Source organism: Phyllostomus discolor, chromosome 1, assembly GCF_004126475.2.
Source record: "Phyllostomus discolor isolate MPI-MPIP mPhyDis1 chromosome 1, mPhyDis1.pri.v3, whole genome shotgun sequence".
Taxonomy (NCBI): Eukaryota; Metazoa; Chordata; class Mammalia; order Chiroptera; family Phyllostomidae; genus Phyllostomus; species Phyllostomus discolor.
Genome location: NC_040903.2, coordinates 2,618,197 through 2,631,435, shown reverse-complemented (window position 1 = coordinate 2,631,435; position 13,239 = coordinate 2,618,197). Strand labels below are relative to the sequence as shown.

The 13,239-nt window shown below is 66.5% G+C and overlaps 1 protein-coding gene across 6 annotated transcripts in view; it reads left to right on the top strand.

Moving 5' to 3' along the window:
- Nucleotides 1-12,820, top strand: part of LOC114492888 (TBC1 domain family member 14) — a 69,148-nt gene extending 56,328 nt beyond the window's left edge. For 2 of the 6 annotated variants that reach the window (XM_036018561.1, XM_028507504.2), the window contains exons 9-14: nt 1,044-1,138; nt 3,225-3,296; nt 3,909-4,037; nt 7,028-7,137; nt 8,813-9,071; nt 10,375-10,698. In XM_036018561.1, coding sequence (XP_035874454.1) covers nt 1,044-1,138; nt 3,225-3,296; nt 3,909-4,037; nt 7,028-7,137; nt 8,813-9,071; nt 10,375-10,440 — 731 coding nt within the window. In that variant the 3' untranslated portion in view covers nt 10,441-10,698. Of the gene's footprint in view, nt 1-1,043; nt 1,139-3,224; nt 3,297-3,908; nt 4,038-7,027; nt 7,138-8,812; nt 9,072-10,374 lie in introns of all 6 variants that reach the window. The other 4 variants (XM_028507507.2, XM_028507506.2, XM_036018568.1 and 1 more) reach the window with 4 other exon arrangements.
- Nucleotides 12,821-13,239: the final 419 nt, after the last annotated feature.

Sequence of the window (13,239 nt, the reverse complement as noted above, 5' to 3'; positions counted from 1 at the left end):
ATTTGCTAGATGGCGCCTTTAGAGTCCCCCACAGCGCACGAGCACGATGCTTGTGCTGGTTCGGTGGTATCTCCCTTGGTTTTTGCTCCTCACCTGAGGATATCTTTCCTGACTTTTCGAGAGAGAGGAAGGGACAGAGAGAGAGAGAGAAACGTCAGTCTCCCATACGTGCTCCGACCAGCCGCAGCCCAGGCATGGGCCCTGGCTGGGAATCAAACCCGCGACCTTTTGGTGCACAGGGTGATGCTCCAACCAACCGAGCCACCCGGCCAGGACCGGGTAGTGTCTTTTCTACTGACCTTTTAAAATACCGTCTGCCTGGTGTCAGAAGTCCAAGAGGCACAGCCCACGCTACTCACGCACACTCGTGAGCCAGGGGCCAGGAGTGAGTGTCCCGCGGCCACGCTGCTGGTGGGGTCCGCACGCGCAGCGGTGCGCCCCGGACCGAACGACGGGAGCTCGTGTCTGCTGGCCCTCGGGTCGCGGTGGGCGCATCCCCTTCCTCGGCCTCGGCGCCCCTGCCCGCCCACCGCTGGGGAAAGGCGCTGGTGGGTGAGGCTCGGCTCAGACTCGAGGGAGCACCCGAGGGTGATCTAGCATTAGGCGCTGCGGCGAGACCTTGGCTCCTTTTTTCCTGGGTCCCTGCGAGGGCGCAGCTGTTAAAGCCGGGGATGGTAAAGCCGGTGAGGGCTTGGCGTAGGGGAGGCAGCAGCAGAGCCCACGCCAGCGCCTTTGCTCACTGGGAAGTTGGAGCAGGGGGGTTTGGGGGCGCCTTCAGGGTCTCAGCCGGGGGCAGGCTGCCAGCTGCCCCCTGACCCTGGGGAAGGAAGTGGGGGGATGGTGTGGGCTGCTCCCCAGAGGGAGGGCCCTCCCTGACGTCCGCCCTCAGAGGAAGGGGCTCTGCCGACGCCTGGCTCCAGGGGTGGTGCAGCCCGTGTCTGCGGGAGAGTCCCCGGTCTCACGGCCGGAAGGCCGCCGAGCCGTGAGGGAGTGGTGCCGGGTGCTGCCTCCGCGAGGTGTGACCGCTCTCCGTCTTTCGATAGATGCCGGGTTTTCGGCGGCGGACAGAGAAGCTAGTCTGGAGCTCATTAAACTGGACATTTCTAGGACATTCCCTAACCTCTGCATCTTCCAGCAAGTAGGTGGTTGGTTTGTTACTTTCACGTGTGTTTGTCTAGCAGTCACAGGCGTCAGACTGCGTGCATGTGTCACCAAGTGGGGAAAGCGTGGGGGCTTCTGTGGGGAGGCGTGGCAGAGGGAGGGAGGGCCTCACGCTACCGCGGTGAGACTTCGGAGAACCCGTCGCCGGTGCTTCCCAGCAAACTCCCAATGCGGCCATGTGTCTGCCCTCGGCCGCAGCTCTGCGCTCGAAGCAGACGCACCAGGAGCCTCCCTGGGGCCCTGCGAGGCCCCGTGTGCACCCCGTCTGTCCGTGCGGCCCTGGGGGCTGCCTCTGCAGCCAGGACCGCCCCCTCAGAGGACGGGCTCTGTGTGCTCCAGCCGGGGCGGGGCAGGGGGGGGGACGGGAAATCCTTGGCCGCCTCTGGGGTGTCTGAGCAGGTAGACCAGCAGGCCCATCAGCGAAGCCAGCTGTGGAGACAGAACCAAATGTGCTCCTTGGGGAGGCGTCTCCCCACGGGCCCTATTGCAGCGTGCCGCGCTCAGGGCCGCCGGCAGCCGGTTTGGGGGTCGCTGGAGCAGGGCGTCAGCGGACCTTCGCCGGCGTCTCGGTCGGCCCTCCCGTGGCTGTGGCCGTGGCCGGTGTGGAGCAGCTCCGCCCGAAATGCTCACAGATGCGCCCCTTGCCCGCTCCCACCACCCTCCCTTAGCTCAGGTTCCCGTCCTCTGTGGGTCGCTGCACCTGGCCCCCACGCATCTCTCCTGACCTCCCCCTCTGTCCAGTCACCTCCCTGCCCCCAGAGTGGCCGTGGAGTCCGCCGCCGGATCTGCCACGCCCGTGTTTCCGGCTCCGGACTGGACAGCACCGGGAGAGCGGGGAAGGGCGCGGGGTGGCTGCGAGGAGACCAGCGGTCGGCCCTGCAGAGAGGCGGGGGGCGGGGGGGGGGGGCTGGACCCCCGGCGGTGCGGAGCCGTGGCTGTGTCCGGGCACTCTGACAGCGCAGGGGGTGAAGGCGCACCCCCCGCCCCCGGTGGTGCGGCTGTGGGCAGGGAGCAGGGGTCGGGGCAGGGACCAGGGGGCCAGGGGCCTGGTTGGTGTCCCGGGGAAGCGGCTCCGAGGCTGAGCTCGGGCTGGGTTTGCATGGCCGTCTGCTGGAGAAGGGAGGGCGGTCCAGGCAGCAGGGCTAGAATGGCAGCATCAGACCCCTGAGGGGGTGGGGGACCCCTGGCCCCTCCCCGGCAGAGGGGACGGAAACCCTCCAGCCCCAGCCCTCGGACACTCCTTCCTCACCGGCTGCTCTGTGTGCGCTGGGGCCAGCTGGGCCGTGCTGCTCTGGAGGACAGGGTGCGGGGCCCAGGCACTGGGTCCGGAGGGGGCAGTGCCCTGCCGAAGCCGAGGCCCGACCCTCCCCGTACCCTCGGCCCAGACGGCCCGTGGAGCGTCCCCTGGGAGCTCAGCTTGGTTGACTTTGGGAGTCACTGGGTGACGATCTCGCTGTAGAAGGGGGAGGAGCAGCTTAGGGTCCTCCTTTGGGTGGGGTTTGGGGCAAGCGGCTCTTCTCTTTCCCTCGGGGCCCCTCTGGGTGAGTCTCCCTCCGTCCGCGGGTCCCACGGGTCCGGGTCTCCCAGGTGTGCGATACGGAAAAACTGGGGGGGGGTAGAGAGCGGGGAGACATGAGCCGTGCAGACCTACTGTGGGCATTTGAGGAAGGCGCTGTTGTCGCCTGACAGCGGTCAGCACGGACCTGCTTCGGGCAGGAGCACCCTGGGGCCCTGGCCACTCGCTGACCTTTGGAGGCGGTGCAGTTACGCAGCAAGAGCCAGCCGGGTTCGGGGCATGTTTCCAGCGAGGTGCTCGTGCCTGACCCACCAGCTCCTCCGGGTGCCTCGGTAGATCGACTTGTGGCCTCCCTGGCTGACTGGGCCAGTGGTCTGCTGGCCGAGTCCCGCAGTAGCGCAGGGCCGCTGGCACGTGCTTGGCAACCAGCTCCTCCTCCGCTTGCGGCTGGGGAGGCGGGGGAGGCAGGGGAGGCGGGGGCGCGGAGGTCGCCCTGAGCACTAACAAGACTTCTGCATGTGCCCTTCCCGTGTGTTGCTCCCTGCAGGGCGGCCCGTACCACGACACGTTGCACAGTATTTTGGGCGCTTACACTTGTTACCGACCGGATGTGGGCTATGTAAGTGAACCTCTCCAGTAACGTGTGGCGTTGCCGTCCACAGAGAAAGTCAGAACGGTGCCCGCACATCTGAGCGGCAGGGGTCGGGGTGCACGCCCCGTTCCTGGTCGGGGAGGGGTCGCCCCGAGGCCCCGAGCCGCCTGTTCCCTTGCAGAGAAATTGCGTGGACACGGCCGCTCTGTGGCTCTTGTCACATTGTAATTCGATGTAGTTTTTGTTTTTTGCATGTGGTTTTTTTAGCATTAGATGAAAAGCTTTGGCCGTAACCGTGTTAAAGCCGCGCTGCTGCTTGTCTGCGGCTGAGCGGACACGTGTGTGCCTGGCCCGGGGCTAACCCGCTGTCGGACGCCTGTCTCTTGGGCCCAGGGACTGCGGTTTGGGGCAGGGTCTCGGGCGGCAGGTGCCTGGGGACTCGGGGACACGGGGACATGGGACGTGGGGCGAAGGAGAGCAGACGAGGCCGCTGGGGTGGCACAGCAGTGCGCTGGCGAGACCGGCCAGTGCCGAGGCTGTCAGGTCAGCTTAGGGGGTGGGGGGGTGGTTGGGGAGGGGGGCTTGTCGTCCACCATGCGTGCGGCTCGGAATATAACACCCCCCCCGCCCCGCCCGCAGGTCCAGGGCATGTCCTTCATCGCCGCAGTGCTGATCCTGAACTTGGACACTGCAGACGCCTTCATCGCGTTTTCCAACCTCTTGAATAAACCCTGCCAGATGGCGTTCTTCCGAGTGGACCACGGCCTTGTGAGTATCCCCGTGCGTGTGCCCCCCACGCAGCAGGGGTTACCGGAGCGTCTGCGTGTTCAGGGGAGGAGAGCACGATTCCCCCTCCCGAGAGGGGCTTAGAGTGAACGGCACCGTGGAAGGTGGGGGTTCCTTGGGCGCTGCGTCGATCTTTAAAACACGCGGTTACAGGCGTACGTATGGACTTCCGAACACGCTCTTCAGGAAGCGTCTCTAAACACACGTCCTGCGCACGAGGGGGAGGGGCTCCTGCAGAGACACGCACATGGGGGGGGGCCGTCTCCGTGCTTGTGTCTGTCTCGCGGGACGCGGCGTGACGGCGCGCTCCGGCTGCTCGCTGGCGCACCCAGATGCTGCCGGGCGCAGCTCCCTCTCCCCGGGCCGGGGGCCTGTGTCCGGTCAGCTCCGTCCTCGGACAGAGCGGCACTGGGTCCAGGGCGCTCTTGCAGGCCCCGGGCGGACGGAGGGGCTCCGCGTACTCGGCCCCCCCTCCGTGCCAGGTGGTTGTGGCCCAGGAGGCCCTGCACGTGCTCACACGGATGGGGAGGCAAGGCTCAGCGCGCCGGCACCTGCTCGCGGCCCCCCGCTGGCCAGGGGAGGAGCTGAGGGCGGCCGCTTGGGCCCCCGGAGCCCCCGTGCTCTGGGGCCCAGAGGAAAGCTGCTGGTCCCACAGACGCGCCACCTGTGGAGTGGGCGTGGCCTTGACCTGCCAACGTAGTGGGCTGGGCGGGGGCGGCGGCGGCGCCGGGACCCGAAGGCCAGGCGATCCAGGGTTTCGGTCAGCTGGGGCGTTTCCCCCGCGTGGTGTCTCTGGGGCTCCTCAGTGCTTCCTGCTCGGGCAGCGTGTGCACGCGTGTTTTCAAACACGTGCTTAGAAACCGCCGCTCGACAGGCGGCTGTCAGGGGAAGGACAAGCGGGCAGAACCCGTCCGGCGGAGGTGTGGCGTCACGTGGCGTCACGTGTCGGCAGCGCTCCGTGGCGGTGCCGGTGCCGGTGCGCGCTCCCGCTGCTGCGGGTCTGAGGGGTCCGAGTGTGGGCAGAGCGCGGCCCCCGGCGGGTTGCCGCTCGGGTATTTGCAATCGCTCAGCAGCGATTTGAAAACGGGCTTCGGTGTGGAGGTGGGAGCCTGTGCAGGTGGGTGTGGGGCGCGCAGAAAGGCGGACTGGGGCCCGGGGTGCCCCGGCGCGGCGGCGGCGGTGCTCGCGGGGTCGCACCGCAGAGAAGCGCTGAGGACGGGCGCCGGCCCCTTTCAGACGCGCGGGGGTGGGACGGGCGCCCTCGGGCCCCACGGCCGGCTGCCAGAGGGCGCGCTCCCGCGTCAGCGTCAGCGGTGCCGGTGGGCGTTCCCAGACACTGCCGTCAGGTCGGGGAGCCCCTCCCACACGTGGTGCAGCCGTTTCCGTCTGCGCAGCTCCGCGTGTGAGGGTGAGGCCCAGCTTTCTCTTTGGCGACAAATGGTAAGAACCGTGCTGAAGGGTTTCGTGCCCTGGCTGATGCGGCTCAGCGGGTGGGGTGGCTCAGCGGGTGGGGTGGCTCAGCGGGTGGGGTGGCTCAGCGGATTGAGCGCCGGCCTGCGAACCAAAAGGTCTCCAATTCAGTCCCCGTCGAGGGCACAGACCGGGGTTGCGGCCCAGGCCCCCGCTTGGGGGCGCCTGAGGGACAACTGTTCTCTCGTACACAACAATGTTTCTCTCCCTCTGTCTCTTTCCCTTCCCTTCTCCTCTCTCTAAAAGAAAACAAATAAAATCTTAAAAAAAAATAATTTGGCCCAGTTACTACGGGAAAACCACAGCACTGGGATGTTGAACGGGACCTTTGTTTGGAGCAGGTCTCCCGCGGTAGGGCCCCTGCCGGCACCAGGTGCGGGCGGGGTGGGTGGGGCTCTCCCGCACATCCGCCGGCCTCTCTGGCCTCTCCTAGATGCCAGCGGCACCTCCCCCGTAGCTGTGACGACCAGAAGTGTCCTCAGTCATTGCCGGAAGTCCCCTGGGAGGCACAGTCCACCCGCCCCTGGTTTGCAGGAGGGCCGTTCGCTGAGACGAGCAGGCAGCGCCCGGGAGCCGCACCTGCCCGCAGCCGGTGGGGGTGGAGCAGACCTGGGCTGCGCCCCATCAGCTGGGCCGCGCCCAGCGCAGCGGTGGCCTTCTCTGCAAGCCCCACCCCGCCCCGCCCCAGTCTCCCACGGGCCCTGGGCGGCAGGAGAGCCTGTGCTGGTGGAGCAGGGGTGGCCATCTGACCGCTCACTCTCCGAGAGCACTCCCTCTGTCGCTGCCTCCTGAAGCCGGAGCGGCATCACCGCGCCCCGGACGCCAGGGTCACCCCGCTGGGTGCGCTCGGGGTGGGTGGGAGGCCTGCGTGTCACCCGGGTGATTCGTTCTCAGGAAAGAGCGTGGCACAGAGGGATGGACGTGGGTGCACGTCCCAGCGGCACGCTAGGGCCGCGGCGTCCCCACTGGGCAGGCTGGGCCCGGCGTCCGTGTTTGTCGGTGGAGGAGACGGCAAGGTGCGGCGAGGGGAGTTGCCGTGGAGATTGGTGACTGTCGGCAGGTGGACTCAGAGACACCGTGGTGCAAGGCAGCGTGGCGGCGCAGGCCCCGGCGTCCGGTTTCCCGGTGCCCAGGCAGAGTGCTGCTCTCCCCGGGCTGCCGTCGGCCACGCGGGCTGCAGTGGTGCGCCTGCCTTCGTCACAGAGCGCTTCAGTGAGCTGCCCACGGCTGCCCACCACGGGAGACTGTGGGTGTGGTGGTGCGGACACACCTGCTGGACGCAGGCCACCGGCGGCCAGCCCGTCGGCAGCCCGGGGTCTTGGGAGCACGGGCACCGGCGGCAGCAAGCAGGGTGGCGGGGCGAGCCGTGCCCTGGTGGAGGCGGCCTGTGCGCCCGTGCCGGCGGTCCTGGCCGGAGGGTGGGTGCGCGTGGACCTCATTTTGCCGGCCAGGAACGTGTGCTGGTGATTAGCTTATTCGTGTCTTTCCCGTCCTCTCCCCAGATGTTGACTTATTTTGCTGCGTTTGAAGTATTCTTTGAAGAAAACTTGCCGAAATTATTTGCTCATTTCAAGAAGAACAACCTCACTCCAGACATCTACCTGATCGATTGGTGAGTCTGCGTCTTCGCGTTCAGGGCGCGTGCTCCGCCCCTGCCCCCGGGTCCCGCGGGCCTCACGGCCGGGCCCTGCAGGGCGCAGCCGCCCGCCCTGCCGCCCCCAGTGCCTGCCCCTGAGCCCCGGCACCCCTGGCGCCCGAGGGTGCCATCGGCTCTGTGGTGTCCCGTCTGTGGCCCTGCTGCCCCTTCTGAGCCCCCTCGGGGGAGGGGTGGTGTGTCGGACCGCGTCGGTTTCAAGGTGCCGTCTGTCCGTCTGTTAAACGCGGTGTCACTGAGAGCCAGCAGGGCCACCGGCGCTGGTGGGACACCCAGGTGGCCAGGCTCAGGGGGCGGCAGTGGTGGGCCCGGCGGGGCACCGTGGGAGCCAGCAGCGAGCGCAGGGCCTCGTGACGAGCGCCAGGGCGGGGGGCTGGGGCGCGCAGGTGGGAAGGAGCGCCCGGCTGGGACTGGGGGGCCCCCCAAGCTGAGGGAGGAGGGTGGGCCCACGGAGGGAGGGCGGGCTCGGTCCGGGTCCCGCTGGGGAGCCCTCAGGATAGTGTCTGCCCGGCAGTTTGCCTCGTGAAGATCACAGTGTTTCAGGGGAACACGTGTTCGTGTCTCCCCAGCAGACTTGCTCGTCTGGTGGTCTGCACGGTTCAGGTCCGTTCCTGGGAGTCCAAGGTCACATCTATTTGAAAAAATGTACTTTGTTCCCTGCTGACCCCTACTGGGGGGAAAGTGCACAGCAGCGTGCCCCCTGGGGCGGGTCCCGGTGCCGGGAGCCGTGAGTTTCCTGCGCTGTCTCCTCCCCGCCCCGACCCCGGGCTCTCCCTGCCGCAGCCTCACAGCAGCAGGTGCTCGGTGAGGGCTGTCGCGGCACAGTGATCAGCATGACAACTCAGAAACCGTACTGCGCGTCGTGAGGCTCTGCGCGAGACCAGGGATGCTGTCCCCTACCGCTTTCCCGTTGGCCGCGTGCTCCTGCGCTGCCAGCCCCTCGAGTGAGGGGCGCCCCCAGAAAACCGTCAGAACTGTCTTCTGCAGGGCGGCGGCCCCCCCGGTGGGACAGGCGCCCCCCACTAGTGCGCGCTCTAGGGACCGTCGGCATCAGCGCACCGGCTGGTGGGGGTGTGAGGGGCCGGGCTGACGTCAGTGAGTTTGTTTTTACCTCTTTCACTGCGTTGGCCCGTTCCACGGCGGGTGACTTACCGGCGCACCTGCCCGCGCCGCGCCGAGGGGTCAGCGGTTCTTGACCGAAGACGGCGTGACCCCTGGGCCTCGCCCTCCCTGTTCACTCAGGCTTGCCCTGAGCGACTTCTCCCTGTTTCTCCTGACGAAGAACGTCCTCACAGGGGAACGGTTTGCCGTCGTGGGGGAGGGGAAGCAAAATCGTCAGAAGCTCTAAAAGGTGTCGAGATCGGCGGGTTCACAACTGTTCTGAGCCGCGGGGAGAACGCCTGGGTGGGGGTGCTGCGGCAGACGGGGAGCACTTTGGGGGTGACTTTGAGGTCTGAACGTGTTGGAGTAAAACAGACACTTCTGTACGAACTCCCGGGTTTCTTGCCTCCTCCCCCGAGTGGGCGCGGGCGCCGCAGTGGCCGGCCCGGGAGGGGGCGCCGTGCGGGGCGCCTGTCCTTCCCCCGGGCCCCGGCACCTGAGCGGCTCCGCCCCCCCCGCCCCCCCCCCCCAGGATCTTCACCCTGTACAGCAAGTCCCTGCCCCTGGACCTGGCCTGCCGCGTGTGGGACGTGTTCTGCCGCGACGGGGAGGAGTTCCTGTTCCGCACGGCGCTGGGCCTGCTGAAGCTGTTCGAGGACATCCTGACCAAGATGGACTTCATCCACGTGGCCCAGTTCCTCACTCGGCTGCCCGACCACCTGCCCGCCGAGGAGCTGTTCGCCTCCATAGCCACGATCCAGATGCAGAGCCGCAACAGGAAGTGGGCCCAGGTACGGGGTGGGGGGGGGGGGTCTTCCGTGCCTCCCCCGCGGGGGGGGGGCGGGGCGGGGCGGCATGGAAGCACTTGGCTCCCGGGTCCCAGGGAGGTTCCTGTGCCGGAGGCCAGCTGTGAGGCGATGCTGTGCCTGGTCTCGGGCCGGCGTCGCCTTGGGGGCCTCGGTCCGACGGCATCGCCGGGAGGTCAGAACCCCTGGTGCGGCACCGGGTGCTCTCTGTGCAGTAGGCAGCACCTCGTAACCTGAGCCACCCCCCCCCCTTAAAAAGGGCCAGAGACAGAAAGCAGGCGGGCTCACACTCACGGGCCCCTCCTCTCCCCGAGGCGGGATGATGGCTTCCCGGGATGGCGGTGCCGCCCAGCGAACCTGGACTGTGTCACCGCCTTCGCTTGCCAGCGCGGGGCTCAGCGTCGGCTGATGTCCCCTCCCTGTCCCTGTCCGGCCCTGCGGTCAGCCCCACCCCCGTTCACGCATGTCACCCCCGCACACAGCCCCGTGCACACCCACCCACCCAGGCATGTACACACACAAGCACGTGCACACACCCATGTGTACACGCGCCCAGCTGCACGTCACAGACACACCCATAGACGTGTGCACACCCACCCACCCATACAAACCCACACACACGTACACCCCCCTCACGCGTGCACTCACACACAGAAAGGATTAAAGCTACATCTGACATCTTGTGTCTTAGGTTTAGGAACTAAGTAAAAATTATCGGTTAGTCCTGGCTGCCATGGCTCAGTGGACTGAGTGCGTGTGGGCCTGTGAACCACAGGGTCACCGGTTCAGTCCCCAGTCAGAGCGCGGGCCTGGGCTGCGGGCCGGGTCCCCGGCTGGGGGTGAGCAAGACACAACCGATCCACATGTGTCTTGCACATTGGTGTTTCTCTCCCTTCCTTCGCTTCTCAAAGTAAATAAATAAAATCTTTAAAAAATAAAAATAAACTAAAAATAAGGTGTTAACGGAGAGCAGAGAGGATGGAGCTGGCTACACTCCGAGAAAGCACGGGAAGGAGTGAGACCCGGAGCTGGTGGTGGCCAGGACGGGGCTGGGTGGCCGTGGGGAGAGCCCTGCGGCCCCACCGCCTGGGTGGTCGCACTGCGGGGCTGGTGGGGTGTGGCCGGAGGACCTCCGCCCTGGGCAGCGGGGGGCGGAGCTCCCTGCCAGGAAGGCGGGTCTCAGGAGCCCGGAAGCGGTGGGCGGAGTCGCCACGCCCGCCATTGGGGTCTGGGTCCGGTCCAGCGAGTGTTGCGGGCCGCCCACGGACGTGTCCCCTGTGGTCCCCAGGTGCTGACCGCGTTGCAGAGGGACAGCCGGGACGTGGAGAGAGGGAGCCCGTCTCTCAGGCACTGAGACGCAGGCAGACGGACTCGCGCCGGGCACTGGAGCAGCCCTCCCAGTGCGCCCAGGCTGTCCGGGACAGACACCGGGGCAGATGCGCCGGCAGCCGGGGGCGGGCGCTGTTGCCGCGTCTGACCCCCGACGCAGGAGTTGGCCTTAAACCAAACAAACAGAACTTGTCGAGAAGTAAACCGAGGCTCGGCCTTAAGAAGCTCAGCGGAGCAACGACACGGCACTGGCCTGGCACCCGCGGCCCGCTCGGCGCGGTCTGGCACCAGGGCGGCGGCCAGCTCCCTCCTCCTGCTCCAGGGGAGGTTATTAAATTGTAACGCTTTTATGTCGCCTCCTGGAAAGGACGTCCCGGTCTTTCTTAGCCGGGGTGCACGAGACGTGGGTTGGGAGGCCTCCGAGGAGTCCTGGCCCGCAGTTCCCTGTTTCTGCCCTCACCGACGGAGTTGTCCGGATAACCCAGAAACAGGCCCGGCGTGGAAGGCCTGCCTTCCAGGGACGCGCCAGAGGCCCCGAGCCCTCCCGGGGGGGCGGGGGGGGAGGGGGGTGCTGATGAGTGCTCATGGCGCCCCGGGGCTCCGGCCGCCCTCGGGCTCACGTCTTACCACGTTGCCTTGCCACGACCACAGCCCGGGGGCTGGGAATGCACGCGTGGGTCCTATGGGGGCCCCGTGCCCCCAAGGGTGCTCCCCGCCCCCGGGCACCGGAGGGAGGTCGGGTGGGGGCGTGTGGGTTGTGCGCACAGAAGGTGCAGGGCTGACGTGCACGGGGTGGAAACGGCTCCCTTGGAGGCGGAGCAGAGGGAGCAGGGTGCTGAGACCCGCCCCGGCCCCCTGCTGGTTCCCGGGGACCTCGGGCAGCACGAGGGGCGGGGGCCGCTCCTTGCCCTCACGGAGCGCTGCTCTTCAGCACCTGGATGGCAGCCTCAGCCCAGGGTTCCCCTCCCCGTGCACGAGGCCCTCGGGTCGGCTGCTGCGGGCACCCCAAGAGGAGAGCCGTGCGCTGCCCCCACAGCCCAGACAGTGTGGTCACGTGCAGGTGTCCGTGCCTCAGCCTTCCCGTTCCGGCCGGTCTCCCTGGGTCTCCTCCGGAGCTCCGAGAGCTCTGGTCACCCAAATCCGGAGCCTCCGGTGGCTTTGCACAGAGCAGTCCGAAGGTGGGTTCCCCGTGCCGGTCTCTGGGCAGGCCAGGCACACTGGCGTCCAGGGCCCTGGCGGCCCTGTGGCACGGCCGCTGTGGGGGTGGAGCCGGGCACTCGCTGGCCCTTCTCAGCCGCACCGTCCGGCCCAGGGAGCAGCTCAGGGTGGGTCCCGTTTCTGACACTGGGCGGGCCCTAGGCTTTGAGAGTGTGGCCTGCAGCTAGGGGACCTGCGGTGGAGGGTAAATCCGGGCCGTGCGTTACTCTGGTCAGTTTTCTACTTACGCCACGCCCACTGGTGACGCCTCCCGGCGCCACGTCCAGCGGCTGCCCGGCCTGCGGCCATCCTCATGCCCCATCCTGGCTCCGTTCTGAGAGAGGTTTCCTGGAACCCTGGTCCCCTCACCTCCTTCCTGCGTTCCCCAGGGAGGCTGCAGAGCAGCGTGGGGGCCACTTTCCGCCTCAGCCTTTATACACGGGCTCGCCTGGCCCCTCGGAGGAGGGTCCTGTCTTCCCTGAGGTCTCGGGGCCGTCCAGATGCAGCAGGTCCGACACTGAGACTGAATGTACGCGGCTGAGCCACCCCGACGGGCTGCCCATTCCGTCCCGGGTATATGGGCTCCTGCTCCTGGAAGGCGGGCGTGGTTCCCGACTGTCCTCAGGGACCCCCTGGGGGGGGGGCAGAGAGGCACGGCCCGGGCGGCGGGTGGGCTGTCGGGGTGACACCGCGGGGTGGCACCTCGAGTGCATTACGTGCTTGAAGGGATGCCGTGTCCGTCTGGAACGCTGACCAGACCTCTGGTTCCGCAGGGGCTTTCCTGGCCTGTTCGGGGACCCCATGAGGCCTGACCGGTCCGCTGTGTCCCCTCCAGACGCCGGACGTTCTCGGTCCCCCCCCAGAGTCACCGGCCCCTGTCCCTGCAGGGGGGTTGGGCGTCACTAAGAAAGTGGAGGGTGAGGGCACAGCCCCGGGGAGCCGCGCCGACCCCACAGCGGCCCTGGTCCCTGCCAGGCCTGGAGCCGCATCTGGAAGCCAGGTTCACTTTCCAAGATCCTTTTTAACTGCTCAGTTTTGACTATTTTAAATAGTTTGCTGATAGAAAGTTCCTGATAACACTTGCTACATATCATGTTTTAATTGCTTGTACAGTCAACCTTTTATTTAGTACAGTATCAAATTAGGACTTTTTGAACTGTAAATATATGGTTTTATTAAATAAAAGTCATGTAAAATTGTTATTTATACTCACTGTTGTTTGGTTTATTTTATTTAAAATACAAGGTTATTTCACTTAAGGGGACAAAGAGCTGTCGACTTCAGCAACGAAAAGAAATGATTACAGCAGAGTACAAGCAGAGTCACTTTATTCAAGGCAGAAAAAATTGTACACTGGCTTAAAATGGAAGTTCTCATCTTTTTTCTTACACGTTTTTACGTGTGTGTGTGTGTGTGTGTGTAACTCTCCGGGGTGACTTTGGCCGGTGGAGCCGTGCAGGTTCCGGGGTGCGGGTCTGCACCACGTCCTCTGGGTGCTGTGCCGCGTGCTCGCCGCCACGGGACGGGGCCCCTCCCATCGCCGTCGGCCCCCCACGCTGTCCTGCCTCCTCCACCCCTTCCCTCCCTCGGGTGGTCCCCGCGCTGTGGTCTGGGTCCACGAGGGGTT